Source organism: Notechis scutatus, chromosome 1, assembly GCF_049901735.1.
Source record: "Notechis scutatus isolate UNSWTSFEM ecotype Mainland chromosome 1, rNotScu1.2, whole genome shotgun sequence".
NCBI lineage: Eukaryota > Metazoa > Chordata > Lepidosauria > Squamata > Elapidae > Notechis > Notechis scutatus.
This window is the reverse complement of record NC_142009.1, coordinates 162,881,112-162,908,312: the sequence shown is the minus strand read 5'-3', so window position 1 is coordinate 162,908,312 and position 27,201 is coordinate 162,881,112. Positions and strand designations below refer to the sequence as shown.

At 39.0% G+C, this 27,201-nt stretch overlaps 1 protein-coding gene across 4 annotated transcripts in view; it reads left to right on the top strand.

Moving 5' to 3' along the window:
* The window catches only part of AGAP1 (ArfGAP with GTPase domain, ankyrin repeat and PH domain 1), a 392,866-nt gene that overhangs the window by 259,855 nt on the left and 105,810 nt on the right, over nt 1–27,201 (top strand). For all 4 annotated transcript variants that reach the window (XM_087949347.1, XM_087949345.1, XM_087949346.1 and 1 more), the window contains one exon: nt 20,364–20,525. In XM_087949347.1, coding sequence (XP_087805473.1) covers nt 20,364–20,525 — 162 coding nt within the window. The remainder of the gene's footprint in view (nt 1–20,363; nt 20,526–27,201) is intronic.

The following is a 27,201-nucleotide window of genomic DNA, read 5'->3' as shown; positions in this document are numbered from 1 at the left end:
GAATAGAATAGAACAGAATTCTTTTATTGGCCAAATGTGATTGGACACACAAGGAATTTGTCTTGGTGCAAATGTTCTCAGTGTACATAAAAGAAAAGATACATTCGTCAAGAGTCAAGAATCATAAGGTACAACACTTAATAATAGTCATAGGGTACAATAAGCAATCAAATCATACTAGGAAACAGTCAATATAAATCGTAAGAATACAAGTGACAAAGTTACAGTCATACAGTCACAAGTGGGAGAGGATGGGTGATAAGGAGTGATGAGAAGATTAAGCAGTGCAGACTTTGTAAATAGTTGAACAGTGTTGAGGGAATTATTTGTTTAGCAGAGTGATGGCGTTGTTCTGGTGTGCAGTGCTCTATAGCGTCATTTTGAGGGAAGGAGTTGAAACAGTTTATGTCCGGGATGTGAGGAGTCTGTAAATATTTTCACAGCCCTCTTTTTGACTTGTGCAGTATACGGATCCTCAATTGAAGGCAGATTGGTAGTAATTGCTTTTTCTGCAGTCTTAATTATCCTCTGAAGTCTGTTTCTGTCTTGTTGGATTGCAGAACCAAACCAGACAGTTATAGAGGTGCAGATGATAGACTCAATAATTCCTCTGTAGAACTGTATCAGCAGCTCCTTGGGCAGTTTGAGCTTTCTGAGTTGGCACAGAAAGAAGATTCTTTGTTGTACTTTTTTGATGATGTTTTTGATGTTAGGTGTCCATTTTAGATCTTGTGATATGATAGAACCTAGAAATTTGAAGGTCTCTATTGTTGATACTGTGTTGTCTAGTATTGCAAGAGGTGGTAGTATGGGAGGGTTTCTTCTAAAGTCTACCACCATTTCTATGGTTTTTAGTGTGTTCAGTTCCAGATTGTTCCAGTCACACCATGAGGCTACTTGTTCAATCTCCCGTAGGTATGCAGATTCGTCGTTGTCTCAGAGACCAATCACTGTTGTATCATCTGCAAACTTCAGTATTTAACAGATGGATCGTTTGAGATGCAGTCATTGGTATATAGGAGGAGAGAAGTGGAGAAAGCACACGGCCTTGGGGGGCTTCTGTGCTAATTGTCTAATCTAATGTAATTCCGCCTAGCTTCACCTGCTGCTTCCTGTCTGTTAGGAAGTTTATGATCCACTTACAAGTGTGTTCAGGTACCACTAGCTGGATTAGTTTAGTTAGAAGAATGTCTGGAATGATGATATTGAATGTTGAACTGAAATCTACAAAGAGGACCCTTGTGTAGGTATTTGGAGATTCAAGGTGTTGTAGGATGTAGTGCAGAGCCATATTAACAGAATCATCTGTCCATCTATTTGCTTGGTATGCAAACTGCATGGGATCTAACAGCAGATCTGTGATGGTTTTTCGGTCGGACAGCACTAGCCTTTCAAAGGTTTTCATAACTACAGATGTTAGCGCAACCAATGTGAAGTCATTCAGTTCCTTGATAGAGGGCTTCTTTGGCATTGGGATGATAGTAGAGCATTTGAAGCAAGAAGGAACATAGCACAACTCCAGTGATTTATTGAAGATGGGGGTGAAGATGGGGGCCAATTGGTCAGCACAGACTTTTAAGCAAGAAGGAGTTATCTTGTCTGGCCCTGGTGCTTTTCCTGGCTTTTGTCTGTGAAATAGATCTTGCACTTCTTTTTCTGTGATTACCAGAGATTGTGAACCCAATCGGTTTGGATCAGTTGTAGGAGGCTTGGCTGTTGTTGGTGTGTTTGAGATGTGGGTTGTGGAGAGAGGTGGCTGTAGTTTCTTTTCAAACTTGAAGTAAAACATATGCAGGTCATCTGCTAGTTGTTGATTTCCTTCTGCCTGGGAAGGAGGTTTGCTGTAGCCAGTGATGTTTTTAAGAGTTTTCCACATGTTTGATGGTTCATTTGTTGAGAACTGATTCCTTAACTTTTCAGAGTAGCTTCTTTTTGCTGCTCTGATCTCGCTTGCTAATATGTTTCTGTGTTCTGCTTCATGAGAATTGGGACAATATGCTTGGTGGGCATTTTGTAAACCTAATCTAGAGAAAATCTTAAAGAGAGGGAGAAGAGAGCCCAGAAAATATTTGATGTCTAATACTTGGAACAAAACTGGGAGCGCTGGATGTGGAGATTCAGTGAACATAAACATGTGGAATACGAAAGGAATAGGTTATGTTTTATGATGAAAAGTTTCCTGTCTTGCTATAAAAATAGAGTACAGGGAACAAACAGAAAGAATTAGAAATCAAAGACATTACTTCCTTAGATGAATATCTCAAACTAAAGGTGAGGAGAATGCTATTATTTTGAAGGAAGTACATGTATATAGAAATCATGTAAGCATGAGGATCCAGTCTTAGCATTGTGGAAGGATGCTGTAGATCAGAGGTCCCCAACCTTTCCCCCTTAGCAATCTGGCCCAGCACAGGGTGATGGCTTAGTGGCAGGTGTGCATGTGCGTGCACAGCTCCATTGGTATGAGTGGCAGGTACATACGCCCTCAACTTGCGCAAATGGAGCTTTGCGCATGAACGGAGGCAGTGGTGGGATTCAAAAAAAATTACTACCGGTTCTGTGGGCGTGGCTTGGTGGACGTTACAGGGGAAGGATACTGTAAAATCTCCAGTCAGAGGTGGGATTTGCCGGTTCTCCGAACTACTCAAATTTTCTGCTACCGGTTCTCCAGAACTGGTCAGAACCTGCGGAGGGCACTTGTGCTCTCATGCAAAGCTCCACTTGTATGGAGGGCACTTACATTTGTATATGAAGCTCACATGAGTGGAGGGTGCCTGAGTAGAGGGCACTTGTGCTTGCGTGTGAAGCTCCACTCGCACAAGCGGTGAATGCTCACATGCAAAGCTCTGTTATTCATTCTTACTTCGATTTCCCCCCCGAAGAACTCTGTTCAAATGGACCTATCTAGAACAAATAGCACAAACAGGGAATGGCAAACCAGGATAATTAAAGAGATACTAACGGGATGTCTAACTACTATGAATGAGTTGGAATGAATCTCTAAAGCCAAATAAAATATTTAAACTATAAGTATAACACTAAAATTGACAAAAATGGGAAGTAGGGTAGCAAGATGCATCCGGGGAAAATGTGGAGTCTTAATCCATTAACCACTTCCAAAATGACACAGCCCCATTGGGGGCCCCAGTCCAGTTGGCAGTGCCAGGTCTTTAGGCTTGTTGCAGAAGGCCAAATGGGTGGATGGATCTTACTTCAGAGGCATAATGTTCCAGAGGGTGGGGCCAGAATTTATTGACCAATAGGGTCTGGAACATGCCTCTTCTGCTGCTGTCGGTGGGATAGGCCAATTCCATTGGGGTGAGACAGTTCCTCAGATAACCTGGACCCATGCAAGAGCCATGCAAAAGGCTCTTGCAATTCATGGTAAGTCCTTCCTTACTGATAGTCTTGTAGATCCTACTCTGAACTAGAGGTTGGACAAGATAACCCCTAGAGTCATTTCCAACTCTATGATTCATTGCATAGTTCTTGACTAACTCTAGTTAATAGAAATACCAGATATTGCATAAAAGATTCTGTATGAGAAAGCTTCAAGTAGTTTGATCTATTAGATCCAATCTTTCTGGAAATTAATGTTGTTGGTACCAGTGTAGATTGTTCTTGGGATTTTGAATTGTCTTATGGAAACATGAACAAGAAAAGGTGTGCAGCAATCTGATTGGCTGATGATTATAAAAGCATCTGATCCCCTTGCCCCTAGACTTGAAAATTTAGTGGTGAATGCCAAACTTAGAGAATTAATATGTATATTAATATTGCATTGCAAATATATTTAAAATTAAACTGCACCTGGTTCTTATCTAATTTTGTTGGCTATATGTATTCCATAAGGTGAGAGAGGCTTAAAAAGGAAATGAATTGTTTTTAAGTGAGAGCCTGATATTCTCCTCCTTTAAGCTAAATAGCTCTTCAGTTGAGACCTTCTGGAAGGCAGTGAAAACTGAACTTTGTGGAATAATTAACTATCATTTGGTTTTTTTTAAATTATTCTATATTATTATTATTTACGATAACTTATATTTTGCTGATTTTTTGTATACTAAGATTTTTTGTGCTTGGATATTTTATTTATTCTGTTGTTCATTGTACTGAGCCTGGTAAGAGTCAGTAACATGTAAATTAAATAAATAATATATTTGATCCAGTTCTTTCTTAATAATTAAATAGGTTTTTTTATTAACAATTATTTCAGTTATTGATTACCATTCATTTTCATAATTGTGTGTCCAAATCTTGATGGGTTTCAAGTAACATTGCTGATAAACTCTGATTACAGAATAATATCTACTGTTTGGGTGTTAACAAATGTCTCTGGCAATTACTGGTTTTTATAGCGGTTGTAAATACCTTTTTAGCACACCTCAAAGTATTGCCATTTCTCCACAAACCTTATAACAGTGTCTCTAATTTTCTGAGAGCATGGAAAGCAGTTGCTATAACTTTCTGTTGCTGTGATCGTCTAGGTGCACGACAGGATAGTACTAGCATTAGCCAGAGGTGGTTTTTGCCGGTTCTCTGAACTACTCAAAATTTCTGCTACCGGTTCTCCAGAACTGGTCAGAACCTACTGAATGCCACCTCTGGTCCTAAGGCAGGGGTATCAAACTCAAGGCTTGTGGGCCGGATCCGGCTCGCGATGTAGTTTGATCCAGCCCGCAGGGCTGTCCTGGAAAATTAAAGGGGCTGGCCCATGTTGATTCAGCCAGCTCACACCAGTTCAGGAGAACCAGTAACTAATTTTTTGTGGAGTTTGGCAAGCCAGCTGAAACTCACCAAGGCCGGTCCTGACACTCCCAGCCATTCCTCGCCTCGTGCATGCATGAGTGGCTAATTTGTGGCTCGGACAGTCCTTCCCAAGTCAAACCTCCACCTTGTCTGGGACACGATTGCCTTCCCCTCCTTGCTCGCTCTGTCCTCCCAATATTGTAAGCGGCCTCATCAGCTCTGAGGTGAAGATTCAACTGAGCGACTCCAGATTGAATTCTTGACAAGTCGTGAGGTGAAGAAGAGGAGGAGGGGTGTTGGTGGTAGTGGCGGCGGTGTGGTTTTAAGGAAGCAATACAAGCAGCCAGGTAGGCGACAGCACCACCTCCTCCATCGACGGCAGCATTCCCCCCGCCCCCGGTCCACACACCCCCATGCCTGAGAGTCTGAATGATCCATTCCAGTTTAGGAGGGAAAGCAATTGTGGCCTCTGAGGAGCAGCACTGCTCTCCTCGTCCCTCAGCTCCAGCCGCAGAGCTTGCTATTCAAGGCTGTGAGGTATAGCTGCCACAGGAGAAGAAATTGTGCGCTTGGGCTTCCCGCCTTTATTTTCCTCCCAGAGACGTGCTTCTTCCAGGATTCTCTCCCCACAGCCAGCACTCACCTGAGCCCACCACTGCTCTTGAGGGCACCCACACGCAGTAATGCCAGAGCATGCCTCCAGGGAGCCCTCCTGAGTCTCAAGTGGCTGACGGCTCCAGGTTGTCACATGCTCATTAATCGAAGCTCCTCCAGCTTTTGGGGCATGCTTGTTTCTCTCCCCCTTCCCCCATGGTTTCAGCCTGAGGAGGATTGTTGTAGCGTGGTGAACACAGTGCAGGCTGGTCCCATTCCCGTTTCTGCCTGGTGGGTGATAATTTGCTGCCTGCTTTGCCTGTGAGTTGCTCGCCCCTTAGGCTTTGCTGTGCTGGTGAAGAAGGGGAAGAAGGCTTGTGTCATGTAACGGTGGCTGAGGGAAGGGGCTCTCTTCCTGCAGGGCCAGCTGTCAAAAGAAATGCTATTCCCCCCACCCTCAGGAGGCTAGGTGAGCGAGCAGCCGGGAGCCAAGGTTAAAATGCCAGGTTTCTCCTGATATTTTGCTGATAAATTGATTCACACACAGAGCCCACCCTGTTCATTTTGTAAATTTAGTGTTTCCCAATCTTGGCAACTTTAAGCTGTGTTGATTTTAACTCCCAGAATCCCCCAGCCAGCATAGCAGAGAGAATTCTGGGGGTTGAAGTCCACATAGCTTACAGCGGGGAAGCTTGAGAAAAGCTGTTCAAGAAATGATCAGCTCTATCTGTCTCTCTGGATTGGGGCTAACGAGCCATCTCAGCTTAATCGCATGACCACCCAACAGCTGATGGGCATCCTCTCCCATGAGCCCCCATCCCTTTGCCCTTGGTCTCCAAAGCACACCATGCTCCAAGGCTTTGTGAAAAATGTCTGGAAGTCAATGGAAGGGTGCTTTGGATCTCCCCCACAAAGGATAGACCCACAAAGAGGCCCTGAGGAATCTAACCAGCATTGTCTGCAAAAGCTAAATTTTGGATGGATATTTCAGGCATTTTGAACTCTATTCCTGGGCTTCTTGGATGTTGGAGAGTTGTTGGGAAAAAATGGAGACCGTGGTGCCTTTCCTATTTGGGAAAGCTGGATTGTGTTTGGTCCCCCCCAATAATCAGAGACACTGAAAGGCAGCCCTGAAAATATCAGAATCTGATCAGAAATGGAAATAGCTTAACTAGAGAGGCTGATCAGCCCTTGTAGTTGCTAGACCAGCTTGGAAGTACATACCTGTGTGAACAACTTTTTTCCATGATGAGGGTGAACAAAAGCACACACAGAAGTCTTCTCACTGATGCACACCTCCACTCTATCCTGAGAGTTTCCACAGCTCAGAACCTAACTCTAAACATTGATGAACTTGTAGCCAGTAAAAGATGCCAAGCATCTGGCTGAGACAAAAAGAGAGAGAGGGAGGGAGGGAGGGAGGGAGGGAGGGAGAGAGAGAGAGAGAGAGAGAGAGAGAGAGAGAGAGAGAGAGAGAGAGAGAAAGCTTATGTTTTTTCTTTGTTTTACATTTGTGTTTGCGTATTAAAAGTTTGCTTGTTCTTTGTTTTAAATTTGTTTTTGCAGATTTATTGAAATATTTGTTCATATTTGAAATATTAATCCTGTTCGGCCCACGTTAATACACTCCTGAACTGATACCATACAATAGTCTTACATGCAACTAGCCCTTTGAGACAACCATAATGCTGATGCAGTGAAAGTTTGCAGGAAGCAGTTTCCTCCAAGTCCACCTTCTGCCTTGAAAGATCTCTGGAGAGGAGGAGAGGATGGTGGGGGAGCAGCATGAGGGAAGGCTGCACCAACCACTAGCATCCTTACCACTCATAATTGGAAACAGGGATTCTCTTTCGAGAAGGGCCAGCCTCCCTCATGCAGGACAAGGGAGCACTGCTCCCCTGCCACCTCTTCTTGCTCTTTAGAGATTTCCCAAGGCAGAAATTGGACTCAGCGGAAACTGCTTCCTGCAAACTTCCTACTCCGCGTTTCCACACACGGCAGCAGCGTCCTCTGCCTCCTCCTTTGTTGGGAGGGTACCCCCAACAGAGGAATGTCAATGATGTCTGGGATTGGGAGAGGAACATTTTCTTTGACGTGCTGTGCACATACACACGCACATACCATTCCAAGTTTGGAAACATTTATCCACATTTGAGCTTACAAACTGCCAATCATGCCTGGGCTTGGGGAGAAAGCTCTCTCCTTCCTAAGTGACTAAAAGTCCCCAAACTTGGAATGTGTGTGCGTGCCCTCATGCATTTGGCTGCAAGCAGTTTGAGAAGATGAGGAGCTTGTAGAGCACCAAATTGTCCCCACATGGTTAGCCAGTATGACTTGTTCCATTCTGAGTCAGCCACGCCCAGTGAGCGGCATTTAGATGGCCATGCCAAGTCAGTTGGCCACGCCCAGTGAGCTGTGTCAAGATGGCCATGCTCACCCAGTCAGCCATGCCCCCCGCCCCTCCCCCCAAGGTCAACCATAACCCTGAGGTGGTCCTCCATGAAATTGAGTTTGACACCTGTTGGAAGTTACGATTCCCCTCTCTTCTAGGAAAACAGCCCCCACCCCTTGTCAAGTAGGGCTATTCAAATAGCTAGAGCCAGCTTACTTTTCACAACAAAGGAAGGAGAAAATTACGGGCATGAGATACAGAGAAAAAAACCCTACAAACTAGCTAAGATCCTTTCCCATAGAAATCAAATAGATGGCAAGTTATAAAAAAATTGTGAAAAGCAAACCAAAAGGCATGGCAGGAAGGAAACATGATAGCAAACAAGTAACTACAAAGGATCAGGACCATAAAACCAAGATCCCAGTAAAAGATCCCAATCTCAAAGAGATAGGAACTCAACACAACAAAAATCAAAGACTTCAAAGAAAATCAAAGAACCTGAAATGTATAAGAGAGAGGTTTTCCTACTCACTTATAAGATTAATCCTAGGGACGCTGTGAGGTTTCTTTTTACCTGCCTTCCTATTAATAAACTGATTCTGACCAAATCATTTTGCATTTCTCCCAGCCAGGAAATTTGAATCCCCAAATGGAAAGAACTTTGCCTATTCCTTAAAGGGCAAGGTTTCTTTTTTCCTTTTCTCACACCCATCCTAAAGTTACGTTCTTGAAAAAAATGTTTATATATATTATTCTGAAGCAAATTTTAATAAGTTCAGTTCTACACATTCTGTTGAACCACATGCCTGTTATATTGGAATTGACAGATGAACAATAGAAATGGACTTCTGCATGTCATTCTGTTGCTAAGTGACTCATTTTCAATATTGAAAAGATGACCCAGTTGGCCCAGTTACTCATTGGTTTGATGAGTTGAAGTTACGTGTGGTTTGCCTAGAGATGTAAATTATGTATACATAACTCCAAAGGGTTTCTTATTAAAACACTTGTGAATAACTATTTGAAAGTAGTTTTATTAAAAGTTTGAATAAAGGAATAAAAGATAATAGGAAATAAGGGGAAAAAAGAATTGCAAAAAAATAAATGTATAAAGAGGAGAAAAACCTGTTTAAGAAAATGAGTCCCAATCCTCTTTGTGGCAAATATAAACAATTCCCTAATTTCTTCACCTCCTCTTAGCTAACAAATATAAAACTTTTTATTCCTGTTCATCCTCACGTTATCCTGTGTGTAGATTGACATACAGCTAAACCTTTGTATCCTGAAATAAACCAGACTATGTGCATAGATTTTGATGCTTTATTAAAGAACAGGATGAAGTGAAACAGTGATGTGTTATGTGGGACATGGATTTTGTCCTCCAAAGAATATGCATTATGGCTTAGGCTGGATTCTTCTAGATGTTCAATGGGGCTGGAGAATGGAGGCTACCTTCTCAGAATGCACCCTTTTTATTTTTCAGAATGAGGGATGATGATAGGATGGATACTCTGTAGGGTCAAAATACTACTAAAATCAACTTTCTAAACAATGAAAGGTTTATCTTTGACCACTAGATGGGGCTCAATACATGTTACAGAACAATAATAGTATCTACATATAGAGTACAACTCTATGCTGGAGGCATGACAATACCATAACCTGTTTCTTAACAATAGGTAAATCAAATAAATAACATTTGTTTCAATATAGTTACCAACAAAAGATTCAAACAAAGCTCTAAGATTGTAACATTAATTAATACACATATAACTCAAGATTCCACATCTTGCTTCTTAACCAAAAAAATCCCATTTAAAAGTTATGAAAAACAACAAGGGACTGCTTTTTCTTTTACAAAAAGCAAGCCTCAATTACACAACATTCCAAATAACATCTATCTTAAAATATACATATCTCTATTGTGAATGTTTAACAAATATAAAATAATTCCAGTTTCCTAATATACACAAAAACCCCTAAATTTTAACATAGCCCCCCCAAAACAATTTTTTAAAACAAACTTCCCAAATGTTCTTAAAGAAACAGTTAAATGTAAAAAAACAGTTTAAAAACTACAAAATTAAAATAACTACAAGGGAAGATATTACATCACAGATTCCTCCCCAAGATGGCTGCTGAAGCATAAGAGACTTTTTTTCTTTTACAGTCAGATGCGTTTGTGCCAGACACAGGCTGCTCTTTGGCAGTCTTGCCCCCTGGAGTGATGTCTTGGGTCATTCCACTTCGGAATGTCCCAAGACAACTTTTGGGTGGCTGTGGGAATCTTTAAAATTGCAACTCCTTGCGGGAGCAGCTGGAAATACAAGTACCTTTTTTACATCTCTTCCTAGCGGCAGTATGTTTTCATAAGCATGTCTGGGACTTTTAACTTCACTTTTTGAACTTGTTTTTGTTTTTATCTTTAAATGTTAATTGGCTGATTGAATGCTGATTTATTTCAATCCCCTGCTGGATTTTATCTCTCTTTTTCTGCTATCTCTCTCTGATTTTTTTTGTTAGTCTTACCAACTTTTGCTTTTCCATGTGGAAACATGGCACCTGTGTTTGAATGGTGAAATGGTGGTTTATATTTGATTATTCACTGCAGGGAATCTGCATTTTATTAACCTGCAAAAAGTATTTGGATCAAAATAGTTAAAAATACCCTTTCTGTTCTTTCTGCTTATTCCCTGCTTTACTTATCTACTTCATTACGCAACAACATATCAGATTACAAAGAGAAGGAAGTAGCTTTGGGGCTGTGGGGAAGAGGCTGTCTAACAACATACAATCTTTAGCTGATTTTTTTTTCTAGCAATGAACTCATAAAGACTCATATTCAAAGAAACAAAGACTTAGAAATAAGAGTTGACTTCATATACACCTTCCAGAAGCTGAACTCTGTGCTTTTATATAATAGCAGACAACTCTCTGGGTGGCAAATGGGTCCTTTTTAAGGGGTTTGAAAGAATGGGAAATGGACTTATTACATTTAATTGGTTTTTTTTGTGGGGGGAGGAAGATAGATTGGCTTGGAGAATGGACTTATTGTATTCAGTCAATCAGTGATTGATAAGAGATGGTATTAAGAAACAAATATGGATATTTGATCTGAGACCAATTCGTGTTTATGTTTAAGATGATTTGGGTTTGAAGCCATGGTAAATTTTCTACAAGTTGATTACAGTAACAATTTCTTTTCAGAGGGTTTTGGAATTACAATGTTGTCTTTCTTTTATTATTAATAATAATTTATATTGTTTTATGCTTCCATATAATGTCTATTATTGATTTTCCTGTTAACTAATCTGTTATTAATATAGTATATAGATGAAGACTAACAATCTGTAAACAGATTTAGTAGTTTAGTAGTTTAAAATTCTTTTGGCATGTTTTGCAAGAAGTAGGAAATTAACACTGTTATATTACATTCATTAGCATTCAAGTAGGGAGAATATTATGTGTATACGTGTTAGGTTTTTAAAAATGTCTTGTTTGTGGGGGTTTTTTATGTTTTTGTCTTTTTAAAAAAATATGTTGGCATTTTGTATTTTAGCTTTCTTAGAATAAACTAAATATTTTACCAGGAAGATATTACATCATATCCATTTTAGGCAAATCCAACTAAATGTCAATAAATGCAGAATGTATCATACAGAATAACAAAATATCCCATTTTATCCATGATCAAATAATCCAACTTTATAGTCTTTTTCTCCATTTTATACAGGGCAGTTTGTCCCTGCAATCCATTCAGGTGATTGTTGATCCTTGTTACAAATTATTTGTGACACATTAAACAGTTTCTTTTGTAAATCCAACAACAAAAGATTATTCCAATTTTTCTCAGAGATTATCATTTTTATTTTTTTCCTTAATTTTTCAGACCTCATCCAATGTATCTGCTGACAGATTATTCAAAATATACATTTTTTTTTATCAAGTAAGTAAATATTGCTGGGTATCTCATTCTGTGATATTTTTTATTAGGTAACAATGTTCTTTAGAAGACACAACATAGTTCCATTTCTTGCTGATGGTTTCTACACAGTTCTTCAAACATGTCTCAAAACTTCATTATAAATTGCTGGTTTTAGGACTCCAAACTCAAAAATATTTTTTCATTTCCACAGTCTTCTAGTCTAACCTCATACTCCGACCAGGAGTTTTATATCATCCCTGTCAAATGGTTGTCCAGTCTTATTTTTGAAAACCTCCATGATGGAGTACCCACAACCCCAGGTATTCTATTGATTAATTGTTATTGTCAAAATAATTCCACCTCACTTCTAGGTTGGATCTCTCTCAGCTTCCATCCATTACTTCTTGTCTTGCCTCTGTTGCCTTAGAGACTAAGCCAATCCCCTCATCTTTGTGATGGCCCCTCAAGTGCTAGAAGATAGTTACCGTGTTCTCCCTAATCCTTTTCCTCAGTAGGCTTGACATACCTAGCTCTCTCAACTGTTCATCATGCTATTTAGCCTCCAGACTCTTTATCATCTTTGTTGCTCTTTGCACAATTCCCAGGGTCTCAACATCAGTGTCATCTGCAAATTTGATGAGTTCCCCTTCTGTCCCCTCATCTAGGTCATTTATGAAGATGTTGAAGAGCACTGGCTCCAGAACAGAATGTTGAGATACTCCACTGCATTCCTCTCGCCATATAGCGGTTCCCTGAGGACTATCCACTAAGTGTGGTTGGTCAGCCAATTGCAAATTCTTCTGGTGGTGGTGGTACTATCTATCATTGTTCTATCTTAACAAGAAGTAGATTGTGGTCTACTTTGTCACATGCCTTGCTGACGTCCAACTATACTATGTCCACAGCATTCGCTGACCCCCTAATTTAATTACTTTGTCAAAAAAAAAAGGCAATAGGGTTTGTCTGGCATGATTAGCGTCAACCATCCCACTAGGTTAAACAGCAGAAGAAACTCCTGGGATATATTTTTTTACCAAGAGTATAGTTTTATTGAAGATTCCATGTGGGTATAGAAGTAGAAAAGCTAGATATAACTATTTCATACGAAAATAGCATTGGAAAACTTTCCCCTTGTCCCCTGGACCTTCCATTGTCCACTGTCCACCTGTCAGATCCCTATCGTAATACTGTCATTTCTGTGGGGAGGGGGGCTTGGATCATTTATTCACTTGCCCTCTTCGTGTTTCCTACATATCCTGTAACCCCTTAGTTTATAATCCTAGCTCTGATACCTATCTGCCTTGTGCTTTGATTTACCTTTGGGGAATGTGTAAAGGGGGAGGGCCATCTGTTTTGTCTTAGCTCTGAAGCCTCTGGAGAGAAGCACCCAGGACGGTTATTTCCACAACATCTTCACGCCTGTGGATTGGCCCATTCAACATCAGACTGGGGGGAGAGGTTTCTAACTCCTTTATCCTAACTGAATTGCCTAAGGGGAACTTAGATCCTGCTTTGCTTTTGTCTTGCAATCACTCGCTTTCAATAAAAGATTCCTTTTGAAATGCTGCTATCTCAAGACTCCTACTTTCTTGAATTGGGAGTAGAGGCAGGACCTTACACCACCAATCATTTGCACTCTCTTAGTTTTGGGAACAGCCTGTCTATCTCAAACTTCTCCAGCTGGTGACCTTGAGGTGTTGGGTTTGTCTCAGGCTTCTCATTGACACACTTGCATTCCAAATTTCCCTCCCAAACCTCCCTTACATTCCAATGCCTTCCCTCCCATCTCCTGTTACAGTTGTCTGGTTGCAAGCAAAGTCGTGTAGGGGTCAACCACGACAATCAGGTTTTAAGAAACTCATGCTGGCTTCTAGTAATTATCTTGTTTGTTTCTAGATGCTCACATATCTTCCATTTGATATTTTTTCCAGGATTTTCCTAGGTATTGATATCAAGGTGATTGTCCTATAATTTCCTGAATCCATTTTTCCCACCTTTTTATAAACTGGAATTGTATCAGCTTTTTTCAGTCCTCTGATATTTCTCCCGTGCTGCTTTGGGGCTGTTTCCTCCTTTTGCCTAAAAACAAGAAGGAATTAAATAGTTCTGCTTCCTCCTTACTGCCTGCCACCTTCTTGCCATCTGCTCCCATTAGTGGACCTATCGTTTCCTTGACTTTCTTCTTGTTTCTTATATATTGAAAGAAATCTTATCTTATTATTTTTTTGGCATTAGTAGGTAGTTTTACCTCAATCTAGGCCTTAGTTTTCCTGACTCCCTCCTTGCCAATTCAGGCCATTTGTTGGCATTCTACTTTAGTTATATGACTTTCCCTCCATTTTTTTATATTTGACCTTTTTGTCCCTCAATTTGTCAGAAAGCTCTTTGTTCATGCTGGTCTCATCTGGTGTCTTTTGTTTTTTTATTTTTTTTATTTTTATTTGATTTATTTGATTTGTCAATTGCTTACAAGATAATAGGTATAAGTATATACATAGTTATGAATACATGAAATGGGTACACATAAGAAAAATAAAAGAAAGAAAAGTTTTCTTTTGGCATTGTTTTTTCTTGTTTCTTCTTTATCTCATTTTTCAAGGTTTCCCAAGCATCTTAAACTGTTTTTCCTTTAAGGATATAATGCTTGGAATCCTTCTTAGCTTGTTGAAATCAGTTCTCTTGAAGTCTAAAACACTAGTCTTACTTGGTTTAGTTACCTATGCTTGCTTTATGGTGAATTCAAGTATGTCATGATTGCTGTCTCCCAAAGTTCCTATAACTTCTACTCCCTCAACCATTTTGTCGCTATTTATAAGAATTAAGTCCAGATCTCTCTAGTTTCCTCCTCAACCTTTTATATGACAAGTTGTGAGCTAGGCATGTCAGCTCACAACTTTTGATTTGATATCCCACTTCCAGCAGAATTGGTTTCCCAGCTGATGTCAGGGTAGTTAAAGTTCACCATTACTACAGTGGTGTATTTGCTGTATACCTCAGCTAACTGATTAGCAAAGGGTCCATTTATTTCCTCTGGCTGGTTGGGTGGCTTGTATTACATATATTTAGCAAAGTCATCTATTTTACCTCTAATATTTATCCAAATACCTTCAAGCTACTAGGGCTTTCATCCCTAGTATTGTGAATTCTATGATGGTGTAGTAATTCCTTACATGCAATGCAAATGACCCCCTTTTGCTGGATTTGTTCCTTTTGAATATACCCTTCTAGTTGTGTGTTCCAATCATGGGTTCCATCCCACCAAGTTTCAGTAATAGCTACAACATCATAGTTGCCCTCATATACTAGAATTTCAAGTACTCCCAGTTTATTCCCCATATTATGAGCCTCGATATATAGGCATTTGAGCCCTTTATACTTGTTCCTAGTTTTGTTTCCTGCATCTTCTGATTTATACTTGTGAGCTCATTCTTCACCTTTCTTCTTATCTGATTTGTGATTTAATCCTATTAGTTGGTCACACTCCCCCACCACTTTAGTTTAAAAACCTTTAGATGAGCTGAGCTAGATATTTCCCAAATACATTCTTGCTGGTCTTGGAGTCTATCTCTTGCTAGAAACTCTTCCTTTAAGTAGTATAATCAATCGTCTAGAAAGCCAAACCATGCTTTGAGCCAGCACAAATCCTCTATTTCCCCATTGGATGTTGACTTTCAGTTGAAAGTATAGATGAGATCATCACCTGTACTCCTGTTCCAAACTCTTTAGCTATCCTGCTTAGTTGCTCATAGTCCATTGAAATTGTTTTCAGGGTCATTGTTTCATTCATCCCAACATGAAAGAGGAGAAAGGGAAAATAATAGATAGGCTTGATTATTTTGGTGCTCCTTTCCATCACATCTTTAATCTTTGCCTCTGAAAGACCTTTGCCTTCCCTTAAGAATTTGTCTGGTCTACAGATTGTTGATTCTGTTCCTTTAAGCCGAGACTCTCCAATCACAAACACTCACCTTTTTTCCTTTGGTGAAAACTGAGCTACTTTATTTTTTGTCACTTGTACATTTGGCCAAGTTTTTTCTTCAGGTGTCTGTTTGTTTCCTTCCTGGGGTAGGATATGAAATATGAAATTTCAGAGAGGGCAGGGGTTGTGTTCTTAATTTTTGTTCTTATTGTCCTTCTAAGCATGACATGCTGCCCTTGCTCTTCATTTTTGTCTTCCTTACTATGTTCTGTTTGGATAGAGATTTATGATTCTTCTTCCCTTGGTATGCTCTGTTGAATGGAGACTTCTGAATTTCATAGAAGGCAAGCTGTTCCATTGGTTGATTGTTCTCACTGTCAGAAAATTTCTCCTTATTTCCAGGTTGAATCTCTCTATGTTCAGTTTCCATTCATTATTCCTTATTTGGTTTTCAGGTGCTTTGAAAAATAGGTGACCCCCTCCTCTCTGTGGTAGCCCCTCAAATATTGGAACATTGCTATCATATCTCCGCTGGTCCTTCTCTTCACTAGACTAGCCAGTTCCTGCAACCGTTCATCATAAGTTTTAGCCTCCATTTCCCTAATCATCTTGGTTGCTGTTCTCTGCACTCTTTCTAGAGTCTCAACATCTTTTTTATAGTGTGGTGACCAAAACTGGATACAGTATTCTAGGTGTGATCTTACTAAGGCTTTATAGAGTGAATAGAATAGAATAGAATTCTTTATTGGCCAAGTGTGATTGGACATATGAGGAATTTGTCTTCAGTGTACATAAAAAATAAAATACATTTATCAAGAATCATAAGATACAACACTTAGAGATAGTCATAGGTTACTAATAAGCATTACTAGTAACCTATGACTATTAAGATCAAGTGAGGTATTGATTGTATTCCTCTGTTAATGGAACTTAGAATTGCATTGACTTTTTTGTCTACTGCCACACACCGTTGACTCATATTTAATTGGTTGTCCACTAAAACTCCAAGATCCCTCTCACAGTTACTGCTATTAAGCCTGGTTTCACCCAGTTTATATGTGTATTTTTAGTTTTTCTTGCCTAAGTGTAAGACTTTACTTTTCTCTACATTGAATTTCATTTTGTTAGATAGGGCCCAGTGTTCAAGTCTTTCAAGATCCATCTGGATCTTGAGCCTATCATCTAGGGTGTTGGCTATTCCTACCAGTTTAGTATCATCCACAAATTTGGTAAGTTCCCCTTCTATTCCCTCATCTAAGTCATATCTGAAGATATTGAAGAGTACTGGACCTAAGATGGAATCTTATGGTACCCCACTGCTTACTTCCCTCTGTGTAGACATAGTACCATTAAGGACTACTTGTTCAGTATGGTTTGTCAGCCAGTTACAAATTCATCTGGTGGTGATGCTATCTATCCTACTTTTTTCTAGCTTACCAAGAAGTAGGTTGTGGTCTACTTTGTCGAATGCCTTGCTGAATTCTAAGTATATTAGGTCCAAAGTCTTTTGCTGGTCTACTAATTTAGTCATGATGTTGAAGAATGAAATAAGATTTGTTTGGCATGATCTGTTTTTAACAAACTCGTGCTGACTTCTAGTTATTATGTACTCATTTTTAGGTGTTGGCAGATCTGTTTTTTTAATTACCTTTTCCAGTATCTTACTGGGTATTGATGTTAGGTTGATTGGTATGTAGTTTCCTGAGTCTGTTCCCCCCCATTTTTTTTCTTTTTTGAAGATGGGAATCACATCAGCTCTTTTCCAGTCCTCTGGTAGTTCCATGGTGCTCCAGGATTTTTGAAAGATATGATACAGTGGTTCTAAGATAACATCTGCCTGCTCATTGAGAACTCTACTGACTGTTTCTTTGATATTTTTTTCTTGTTATTTATGTGTTGAAAGAAACTTTTTTTATTATCTTTGACTTTTGTTGCAAGTCTTTGTTCATTCTGAGCCTGTGCTGTCCTGACTTCGTCTTTGCAGATTCTGGCTATCTGGTGATATTCTGCCTTAGTTATGTGTCCTTCAGTGGTGCATTTCAAATATTCTCATGGTGAGGAATTAGTCTTCCAATTGATGTCAGGATAATTGAAGTCCCCCTGTTCTGACCCAAACCCTTTTCCAATAAAACAAACATGAACCAAAGGGAACATAAACCTTTTAATGATTCTTACGAATCCCCGGTTAAAAGGCTGCTGCAAACTAATTAACTTTGATAAACACAAGCCTCGCCAAAACTGTGCGAGGCTGCCAAGAATAACAGATAAGAAATATTTCACAACACAAGAGTCTTCAAATACCAACTTAATATACTGCAATGTCCACAAGGCTGGAGTTTCAAAACGTTCTTACTTCCTACAAAGAACATTTGATTCATAGCTGGCTTTTATCTTCTTGAAGGAGGGGCCATTACCTTGCAGCCTTAATCCTGAGTCACCCATGCTGCTGCAGCTGCTCTTCCCTACGAGCAGCCCTGTGCGCATGCGCACTTGGCACAGGTTCCTCGGTAACATCCTTAGCGCTGCTGCCAGCCCCCACAATCTCTGAAGGCAGCAGTCCACTCCCTGATGGTCCTGGCCCCACATCTGAGTCCTCGCTCTCCTCAGCCGTCTGCACCTGCTGCCGGCTAACCACAACACCCCCATTATTATTCTAGTGTGTTTCTATATAAGTTAAAATTCTCCAACACTGGAAGTTTTAATGAAGAGGTTGGATAACCATTTGTCTGAAGTGGTGTAGGATTTCCTGCTTAAGCAGGGAGTTGGACTAGAAGACTTCCAAGGTCCCTTCCAAGATCTCCAAGGTCCCTTCCAAGTCTTATTCTATTCTGTTCTGTTCTACTCTACTCTACTCTACTCTACTCTACTCTACTCTACTCTATTCTACTCTATTTTATATATTTGTTAGGGCTGGCAAAAAAGTACATCTATTTTTTTCTGCTTGGTTGGGTGGCATGTAGTATACACCTATGGCAATGTCATTCTTTTTTTCTTTTATATTGACGCATATGCATTGTAGGAGGTTTTCATCTTTGGTTCCATGCATTTCTGTGGCAATGCACTGGTCTTTTATATACAATGCAACTCCACCTCCTCTTTCATGGGGTTTGGGTTTTTGGAACAGTTTGTATCCTTCTATCAGTATGTTCCAGTTATGGGTTTCGTCCAACCAAGTTTCTGTAATTCCAACTATATAATATCTACCATCATGTATTAATAGTTCAAGTTCATCCTGTTTGTTCTGGGGAACTTTATGCATTTGTATTATATAGGCACTTGAGGTCTTTATGTCTAACTCTGGGTATGAGTCTCCTATTTGATATTTAAGTTTGTCTTCCTTGCCATCCCTCCTTACCTCATTATTTGACTTGTTTTCTAGGGTTTTTTGCTTGGAATTAGGTCCTGGAGATTGGTTAGCCTCCCCCACCCTCAATTTTAGTTTAAAGCCCTCCTGATAAGTTGATCCAGTCATTTTCTGAAAACATTTTTCCCAGTCTTTGTGAGGTGCAGCCCATCCCTTGCCAAAAGCCCATCATGGAGGTAGTACAGACCATGATCCAAAAATCCAAAGATTTTTGACACCAACCCTTTAGCCAGTGGTTCACTTCTCGAATCCTTTGTTCTCTTACTGGGTGTTGACTTTTCATTGGCAGTACAGATGAAAAAACTAGTTGTGCACCGAACTCCTAAACTTTCTGGCCTAGCTGCTTGTAATCACTTAATATTGTTTTCAATTTTTGGTGTCGTTCATTCTTTCATGTAGTAATATAAAAGGATAATAATCTGTGGGTTTTATTATTTTGGTTAGGTTCTCAACCACATCTTTGATTTTTGCTCCAGGTAGACAACATACCTCCCTAGTTTGTATGGGTCTGCAGATGGCTGGTTCTGTTCCTTTGAGAATAGAATCTCTTATCACCAACACTCGAAGTGTGTCATGTTCATTGTGTTCACCACTGGAACTCAGAGTGTGTAGTATGGTTATGTCTGGAGTTTTAGTGGTGTGGCTTAGCTTACATCCAGAATCTTCACTTTTTTCTCATGTAATCTAACCAGTGTATACTTATGGCAAGTTTAATTTGAGTTACACTTTAAGTTAAGTAATTTAAGTTACAATTTAAGGAAAAAGAACCACCGTAAGGAGAAACAGCTTGGGCAATCTCACATAATTAATCCAGAGAGGATCAAAGGGAGCTGATCTGCTTTGGCTCCTACTTGTACAAAGCTTGCAAATTGTTGTCTCATTTTTTCTGCAGGGTGGTCTTCAGTTGGCTCTTTGCCCCAGAAGCCTGAAACTGTTGTCAATATACATATATCAGAAACATACTCCCACACACAAAGAAACACATAAACACATTGTTTTCTCTCTCTTTTTAATTGTTCCTTATTTTTCTTTTCTTTTTTATTTAAAAGCATTAATAATTTTATGAGCATTTAAATATTAATTATTATTAGAGCCTCGGTGGCGCAGTGTTCAGAGTGCTGTACTCTAGTCAGCCACTTCTGCTGACTATCAGCTGTTCAAATCCCACCAGGCTCAAGGTTGACTCAGCCTTCCATCCTTCTGAGGTGGGTAAAATAAGGACCCAGACTGTTGGGGGCAATATGCTGACTCAGTAAACCGCTTAGAGAGGGCTGTAAAGCACTGTGAAGCAATATATAAATCTAAGTGCTATTGCTATTCCTAATTTAATCTTCATTAAACACAGCACTTGTTGTTTACTGCTAGGCAGGCGAGGATATCTCATACTTCATGTTTTCTCATGGTTTCTTGTCTCCAATTACAGATACTGGTTTGGGAGATTCTCTGTGTTCCAGTCCAAGTATATCTAGCAATACGAGTCCTAAATTGGACCCACCGCCTTCCCCTCATGCAAACAGAAAAAAGCATCGAAGGAAGAAAAGCACTAGCAATGTTAAAGCTGAAGGTATCTCAGGAACTGCTGAAGGTATCTATTTTATGTTCTCACTGAAGCTTAATCTTTATGCAAGTATGTCTTAGGTGATGGAGGAATTTTTATTTACATTTGAATTTGGCTTGATTTTTGTTATCATGCTACTTCCCTGCCATTATGTCCTGGAGCAACAACAACAAATGACCTCCCTGCATATTTTTAAGAAATAAGTCAGCTTCTAAATGGAACTGGATATTTCATCTATAATTTTTAAAAATTAAAGCTATTCCCATATCTACTTTATTCTCATATATTAAGTGGGGCTATGTGAATTTTGCGACTGGAAACAAACTTTATTTTGCAAATTTTTCTATAGTTGATTATTTTCATATGGTGCAATAGAAAGTACATTTGAGGGAATACAGAGATTACAATGAATTAATATTTTAAATTCCATTTGGAAGACCCAGATAAACGCCTTTTCAGGATTGGGCAAATGAATCAGTACTGATGCCTATTAGAATGTGAGAATCAAGAATGTGAGAATCAATATTCTTTTGTAATGTACAAAGTAATGGTTACAGCATTTTCTAAGAGCAAAACTTGACATAAACCTATCAGTCCAAAGTATAAGTCCCCAGACTCAATTTTTATCTTTATGTGGTGCACTGTGCTTAAGTTGAGTTCTGGCATAAGAAGTAGTTCTCTGCAGTTCTTCAGACAGGATTTGGAAGAGGGTCTTTACAATATACAGGAACTTGGTTATATCACTTATTGGTGACTTATGAAAGTAGATTTTGTTTTTATTCCTTAGAACTAATGAAATGTATTATGTAGTTTGGCAGATAATTCTTTGAAGATCAATAGCGGAGAAAGGTTGTCTTATAATGACTGTTCTCTTTATTAAAGGCATTTCAGTCATGTTAGTAGTATAATTTATATTATATAATTTTTACAGGGACGCGGTGGCTCAGTGGCTAAAAAGTTGAGCTTGTCGATCAGAAAGGTTGGCAGTTCGGCGGGGAGCTCCCGTTACTTGTCCCAGTTTCTGCCAACCTAGCAGTTCGAAAGCATGTAAAAATGCAAGTAGAAAAACAGGGACCACTTTGGTGGGAAGGTAACAGCGTTCCATGCGCCTTTGCCATTTAATCATGCTGGCCACATGACCACGGAAGCGTCTTTGGACAGCACTGGCTCTTCAGTTTGTAACAGAGTTGAGCACCGCCCCCTAGAGCAGGGGTCCCCAACCACCAGTCCGCGGACCGGTACCGGTCCGCAGAACAAGTCCTACCGGGGCTGGTTGCTGGCGCCGCCATCTTTTTGATGAAAAAGTGCTTCCGGTGAGCTTTTCCGGGTAGAAAGCTCACCGAAGCACTTTTTCATCAAAAAGATGACGGCGCCAGCGCTCGTGAGCTTTTCCGGGTAGAAAGGCATTTCTACCCGAAAAGCTCATCGAGGCTAGCGCCGCCATCTTTTGATGACAAAGTGCTTCCGGTGAGGTCACCGGAAGCACTTTTTCATCAAAAAAGATGGCGGCGCCCAGCTGATGCCGGTACCGGGCCGCGGCATAAAAAAGGTTGGGGATCACTGCCCTAGAGCCAGAAACGACTAGCACATATGTGCAAGGGGAACCTTTACCTTTTTAATAGTATAATATAAAATAGTTTAATGGGGCTTACTGCAGAAAGGTTTAAAAGAAACAATAATATTGTCACTGTAAAAAAACAGATGCTTGGAATTTGGCTGAAATAACTTATTATTTTATTTGTTTGATTTTTATCATGTTCTTCTCTTCAGAAGAGTAGCTTGATAATAATTGATCAATTAGGTATAATCTTGCTTTCTCTGAGCTAGTCTTGCTTAGTTTTACTTTTATTTTAGAAACTATAGTCCTTTTTCTAGACTTCCTGCGTTTATCTTTTATTTTCTATCTAAACTTACTAGCCACTAACATGCCCATCTTATCATTTATTTTTGTGTAATTATCTATAATGTGCTATACTTCAGTATCCTGTAATGTTATCTTTATCTTTGAGAGTTGTCTAACTATAGTGGCTTAGAAATCAATCAGTGAAACAAAGAAATGAATATGTTATTGCATTGCAGCTTTTATACTTAATATTCTGTTGTCTGCTAAAGCAGCCAGATATTTGGGGGGATTGGAGGTTTCCACGCTATTTTAAAAATCACATAAACATAAGTGGACCTTGCAAAAGTCCAAAACATCTTTTCCAACTCATTTTTTAAATGTGAAGAGTCTTAAAAAGGAATCACAAAGAATGTTCTTCCTGGGTCAACTCAGAAAGCTCAGATTGCGCAGTTCAACAGGGGAATTATTGAATCTGTCATTTGTACTTCTATAACTGTCTGATTTGGCATAACAATGAAACAGGACAGGTACAGACTTCAACAGAGAGTTAGGATTGCAGAAAAAACAACTGGCAATCATCCTGCCTTCCATTGAGGACATGTGTACTGCACAAGCCAGAAAGAAGGTTGTGAAAATATTTACAGACACACCACACACACCCGTATAAACTGTTTCAACTCCTCCCCTCAGGACACCACTATACTATAGGGCATTGCATGCCAAAAGAACTAGACACCAATATAGTTTTTCTCCCATGCCATCCCCGTGCTAAACACCTAATTCCCACAGCACTATCTTATGCCTAAAGATATTTACCGATGTTGTAGGGCTGTATTGCTATTATCCTTCTCCTCTTTCCTATCACCTTCTTCTGTTAGTATCTCATGATTTCTCACTTTGTTGTTTGTATCTTATGATTTATCACTTTATTATTTGTATGTGCACTGGAAGCTTATGTTTGTATGTACACTGTATGTTTGTATGTAGACTGAGAACATATGCACCGGAAACAAATTCCTCATGTGACCAATAAAGAATTCTCATTTAAAAGCTCTCATTTAAAAACCAATTATAAGATGGTTTCATGAGTTAGTATAGTTTTTGTTTATATTATCATTTTTGAAGTACACTTCATAAAATGTAGCGTATCTTTGATTTATTTGCAGTATACCATATACTGATTTTTCACTCTGGGAACAGTAGAATAAAAAAGAATACGATTTAATATGAACTCACCTTATGGAATCTTCAGAGTCACTAGCTGGCATAAAAGGTTTGCCAATGAAAGACTATTATATTGATGCTGAAGAATAGAAAACAAGGGAGGAGAAATGCATCTGTTTTTTTAACCCACTAAATAAACTGAGAGCAGGGTTCTACTCTTTCAACTCTATTCACTTCAGGTCAGGAGAGGTTGCAAGTTATGCCTTCCTTCCCATTGGAAGTAAGCGTTTCCTGGTACTAAAGAAGAAAGTAGATTCTTGGAAGAACAAATATTAAGATAAATTTATTTGTGTTACACAAGAGTGCATTATCAGGAATCTTTCAGCACAGTACTTATCTGTAGGTAATTGCTAGTGTGTACTAGGAACTTGCTGGTATGTTATTAGGAATAATGGAGGAAAGACAGATATATTTGCAAAGTGATTCTTATGGTAGTTCTTACAAAAAGTCTTCTAAGCATATTATAAAGTTTTATTGTTTGATATCTCATTTATTTTTAGTAAATATTGCTCTGGTTTAATTCTCAAAAAAATTCAGTGTACTAGTTGTTTGTGGTAAACTTGTGGTAAAACATCAGAAAAATCATTACATTCTGAGTGCAAGCAGCCAATAGAAATCACATAAAATTTGTTTTTCTTGACTGGTTTGTAACCTTTTCAATTAAACTGTTTAGAATTTGAATTTCTGGAAAACTGGATTTTTCCACTTTAAAACAGTACTATTGTAAAGTATCTGAAAAGTATTGTTGCTTGTTGTGGGACTTTAGAAACAGAACTCATTTTTATTGGGGGAAGAACATAATGGAGAAAAAGCATGTATAATTTTGACAAAAGAGGGCAAAATATTATTTAAAAAATATTTTGGTATTTATTTCATGCCCCCAATCATTTTGCCTCATGCAAAATCATTATATTATTAGTGATGAATAGTTGTTCTTTTAAATTGCTTGTTTGTCACATTAAAATCAACAACAGCACTTTCTATCATATTTGGAATAGCCAGGTTTAATAATAGGGTTTATTAGTCTAATCTTTCCATTATTCCACCTTTTGCACTACATATTTAGCATAATGTATGATCAGTGAGCTAAATGCACTATATATATTAAGGAAATGAAATAGCTTCAACAATGTCTTGTGTTCACTACTCTCTTTTCTCTTCTCAGAATAATTGAACTTTTGTGAGTAGAAAACTATTTTTTTTTTGCAAGTAGGTGATAAAGTATGCATATTGTAACAACAATTTTATCAGATTAATTTAATATCAAGGAATCAATTGATATTGTGAGCACAATTTAAATCTATTAAATTTTTATTAATAAAGTAAAATGAGATTGAGGAGTGTTTTTTAACCAGTTTGGTTTTCCCCCCCTTAAAAGTACTTTTTTAGTTGCCACACACTGATGTGATCATTATCTGTCACCTCATCATCTTGCTGCCTCAGTATACAGTAAAATAAAATAAAAAAGGCCAGAGAAGCTTGTGAAGTATGACTTTCTATCCCAAGACTCATTCCCTGTGATTCGTATCGCTTGACAGTAATGATCTTATTACAGTACTCTGGACCTTGAAGAGATTTCATGAGGAGAGTGAAAGGATGTGCCTCCGTGTAATCAAGTGGCGCTGAATATTCCACGGGTTTTTGATCACATACTGATTGGGCACAGTTTTAGCCCATCTTCTAGTCAATTATGCATGGCCCCTTGTGCTCTTGTGATAGTCAGAAACATTGATAGCAGTTGTCTGGTTTTGGCAGCTAGCCAGCAGCTTGAAGTGTCTTACGCATAGTCATTCCAGGATAAGTGCTTTTTAGTTGGAATTGATTATCTTCCTTTAGATTTTGCTTAATAGCCAAACTGCTTTGTAAAGGGCTTCAGGTAAAAAAATGGACGTATTAGTCATTTAAAGTATCTAAACTCCTAGTCATTTTTTGAACCTTTCCTTGTTTCTACCTAATTTAAATCAAATGATATAATGTTTAATAATGTTTCAGATATTCCTATAACATTTCATAAGATATTTCCATAATAATGGAAATAATATTTCAGAAATGTTAGAGTATACAATCTAAAGTTTTAGCTAACTTTTATTCAATAATAATTGGATTGAATCTGTGTTTCCAACCCCTACTAGAAAGACTTGGTAAACTTTAGAATAACTTAAAGATTCTGAAAACAAGAGAATTTCTTCTGTGAAAGATGATCACTTATGAGCCATTAAATAAAGCTGTAAGGCATGGAGGCACAACTTTTTTCTAGCTGGTATTTACATTTAGATTGTTGAATGAATATCATTGGTGTTAACGCAAAATGTTCATCATGTTTGATTGTTCACATAATGTTTGAAATAATATACAAGGCTGTTTACTAGCATGCAAGCTAATACAATTGTTCCCCCTCCCCTACAATGCTGTCTGCCCTTGGAATTTACTCTTCTTTTTATTTTGGGGAGCTGGACACTTTCAAATGGAATTCAGCCACCCGCCAGTTTTATATTTAAAAATACAAATATGTGTAGCATATCTGTTTACAAACCAATTTTTTACATCACTATATTTAAATATTTTTATTTAGTTAAAAATAAAAAGACAGGTAAGGCGGAGAGACTAGTGATTGCTGTGAAAGTGTTTGAAACAGCATGTTGCATTCATTAATTTATTTGTATAGGAGCCATTCTGTGATAGTCTGCTGTGATCCTTATTTCTTTAGTATGTTGTCATGTAGCTGTTCAGGAACCCAAACAGCATCATTTTCTTGTTATTTGTTAATATAATTAAGTAGAAGTTGAAATTGGGAAGTTTCCAATGGGAAGATTTTTTTTCATAAAATTGCTTAGCTGGAAATGAGGGATGTGGAAAGATAAGGAACTTGTGAAAGAACAAGGGGAATAATTGAAGAATAGACGACTAGAGATCCTTAGATAAGCCAGATAGTTTTGCACTACTGAAGCTTTATTATTGTTCCTGGGATGCTCAGAACACATCATTTGAAGCAGAGGAGGATTCAGCCCAAAGAAAAGCACTGAAGTAGAGGAGGAGCTGCCAGGGGGGCTAAATCTACTCAGTGCAGGAAATAGGAAACATGAGGGAGAGGTCAAGTTCCATGATCCAGAGACTGTGCTAGTGGCAGCTTGATAGAGACAGAATGCTGGCCAACATAGTTAATCCCGTTCTTATCCCTAAGTAGTTACCTGCTTAGGAATACCATGATTCCCCGAAAATATGACCTATCCCAAAAGTAAGGCCTAGCCTGATTTTTTGGGGTGGCCCTAATATAAGGCCTACCCCAAAAATACACCCTAGTGAAGGGGGTGGGCATGGCCAGCACAGGAAGCAGCCCTTCTCTTCCCCAGTCACCTCATGCAGGTTTGGCTCCTTAATTGCAGCCAGCGGATCATCTGAGCCAGCAAGGGCTGGGCAACTTGGCCCAGTTCTCTGGAGCACCTCCTCAGCCGCCGGCCTGCCAGAGCCACCTTCACCAGGGATTGTGCTGCCCTGCATGAGCTCCATGGCTTTCTCCTTTACACACACACTCCCATTTTCCTGCCAATAGTTCTTTCCTTGGGATCGCACATTCCCAAAATCATCCAGAACTGGCGGTGATGTGCTCTCTCTCGCTCTCTCTCCTCCCCTCCCTCC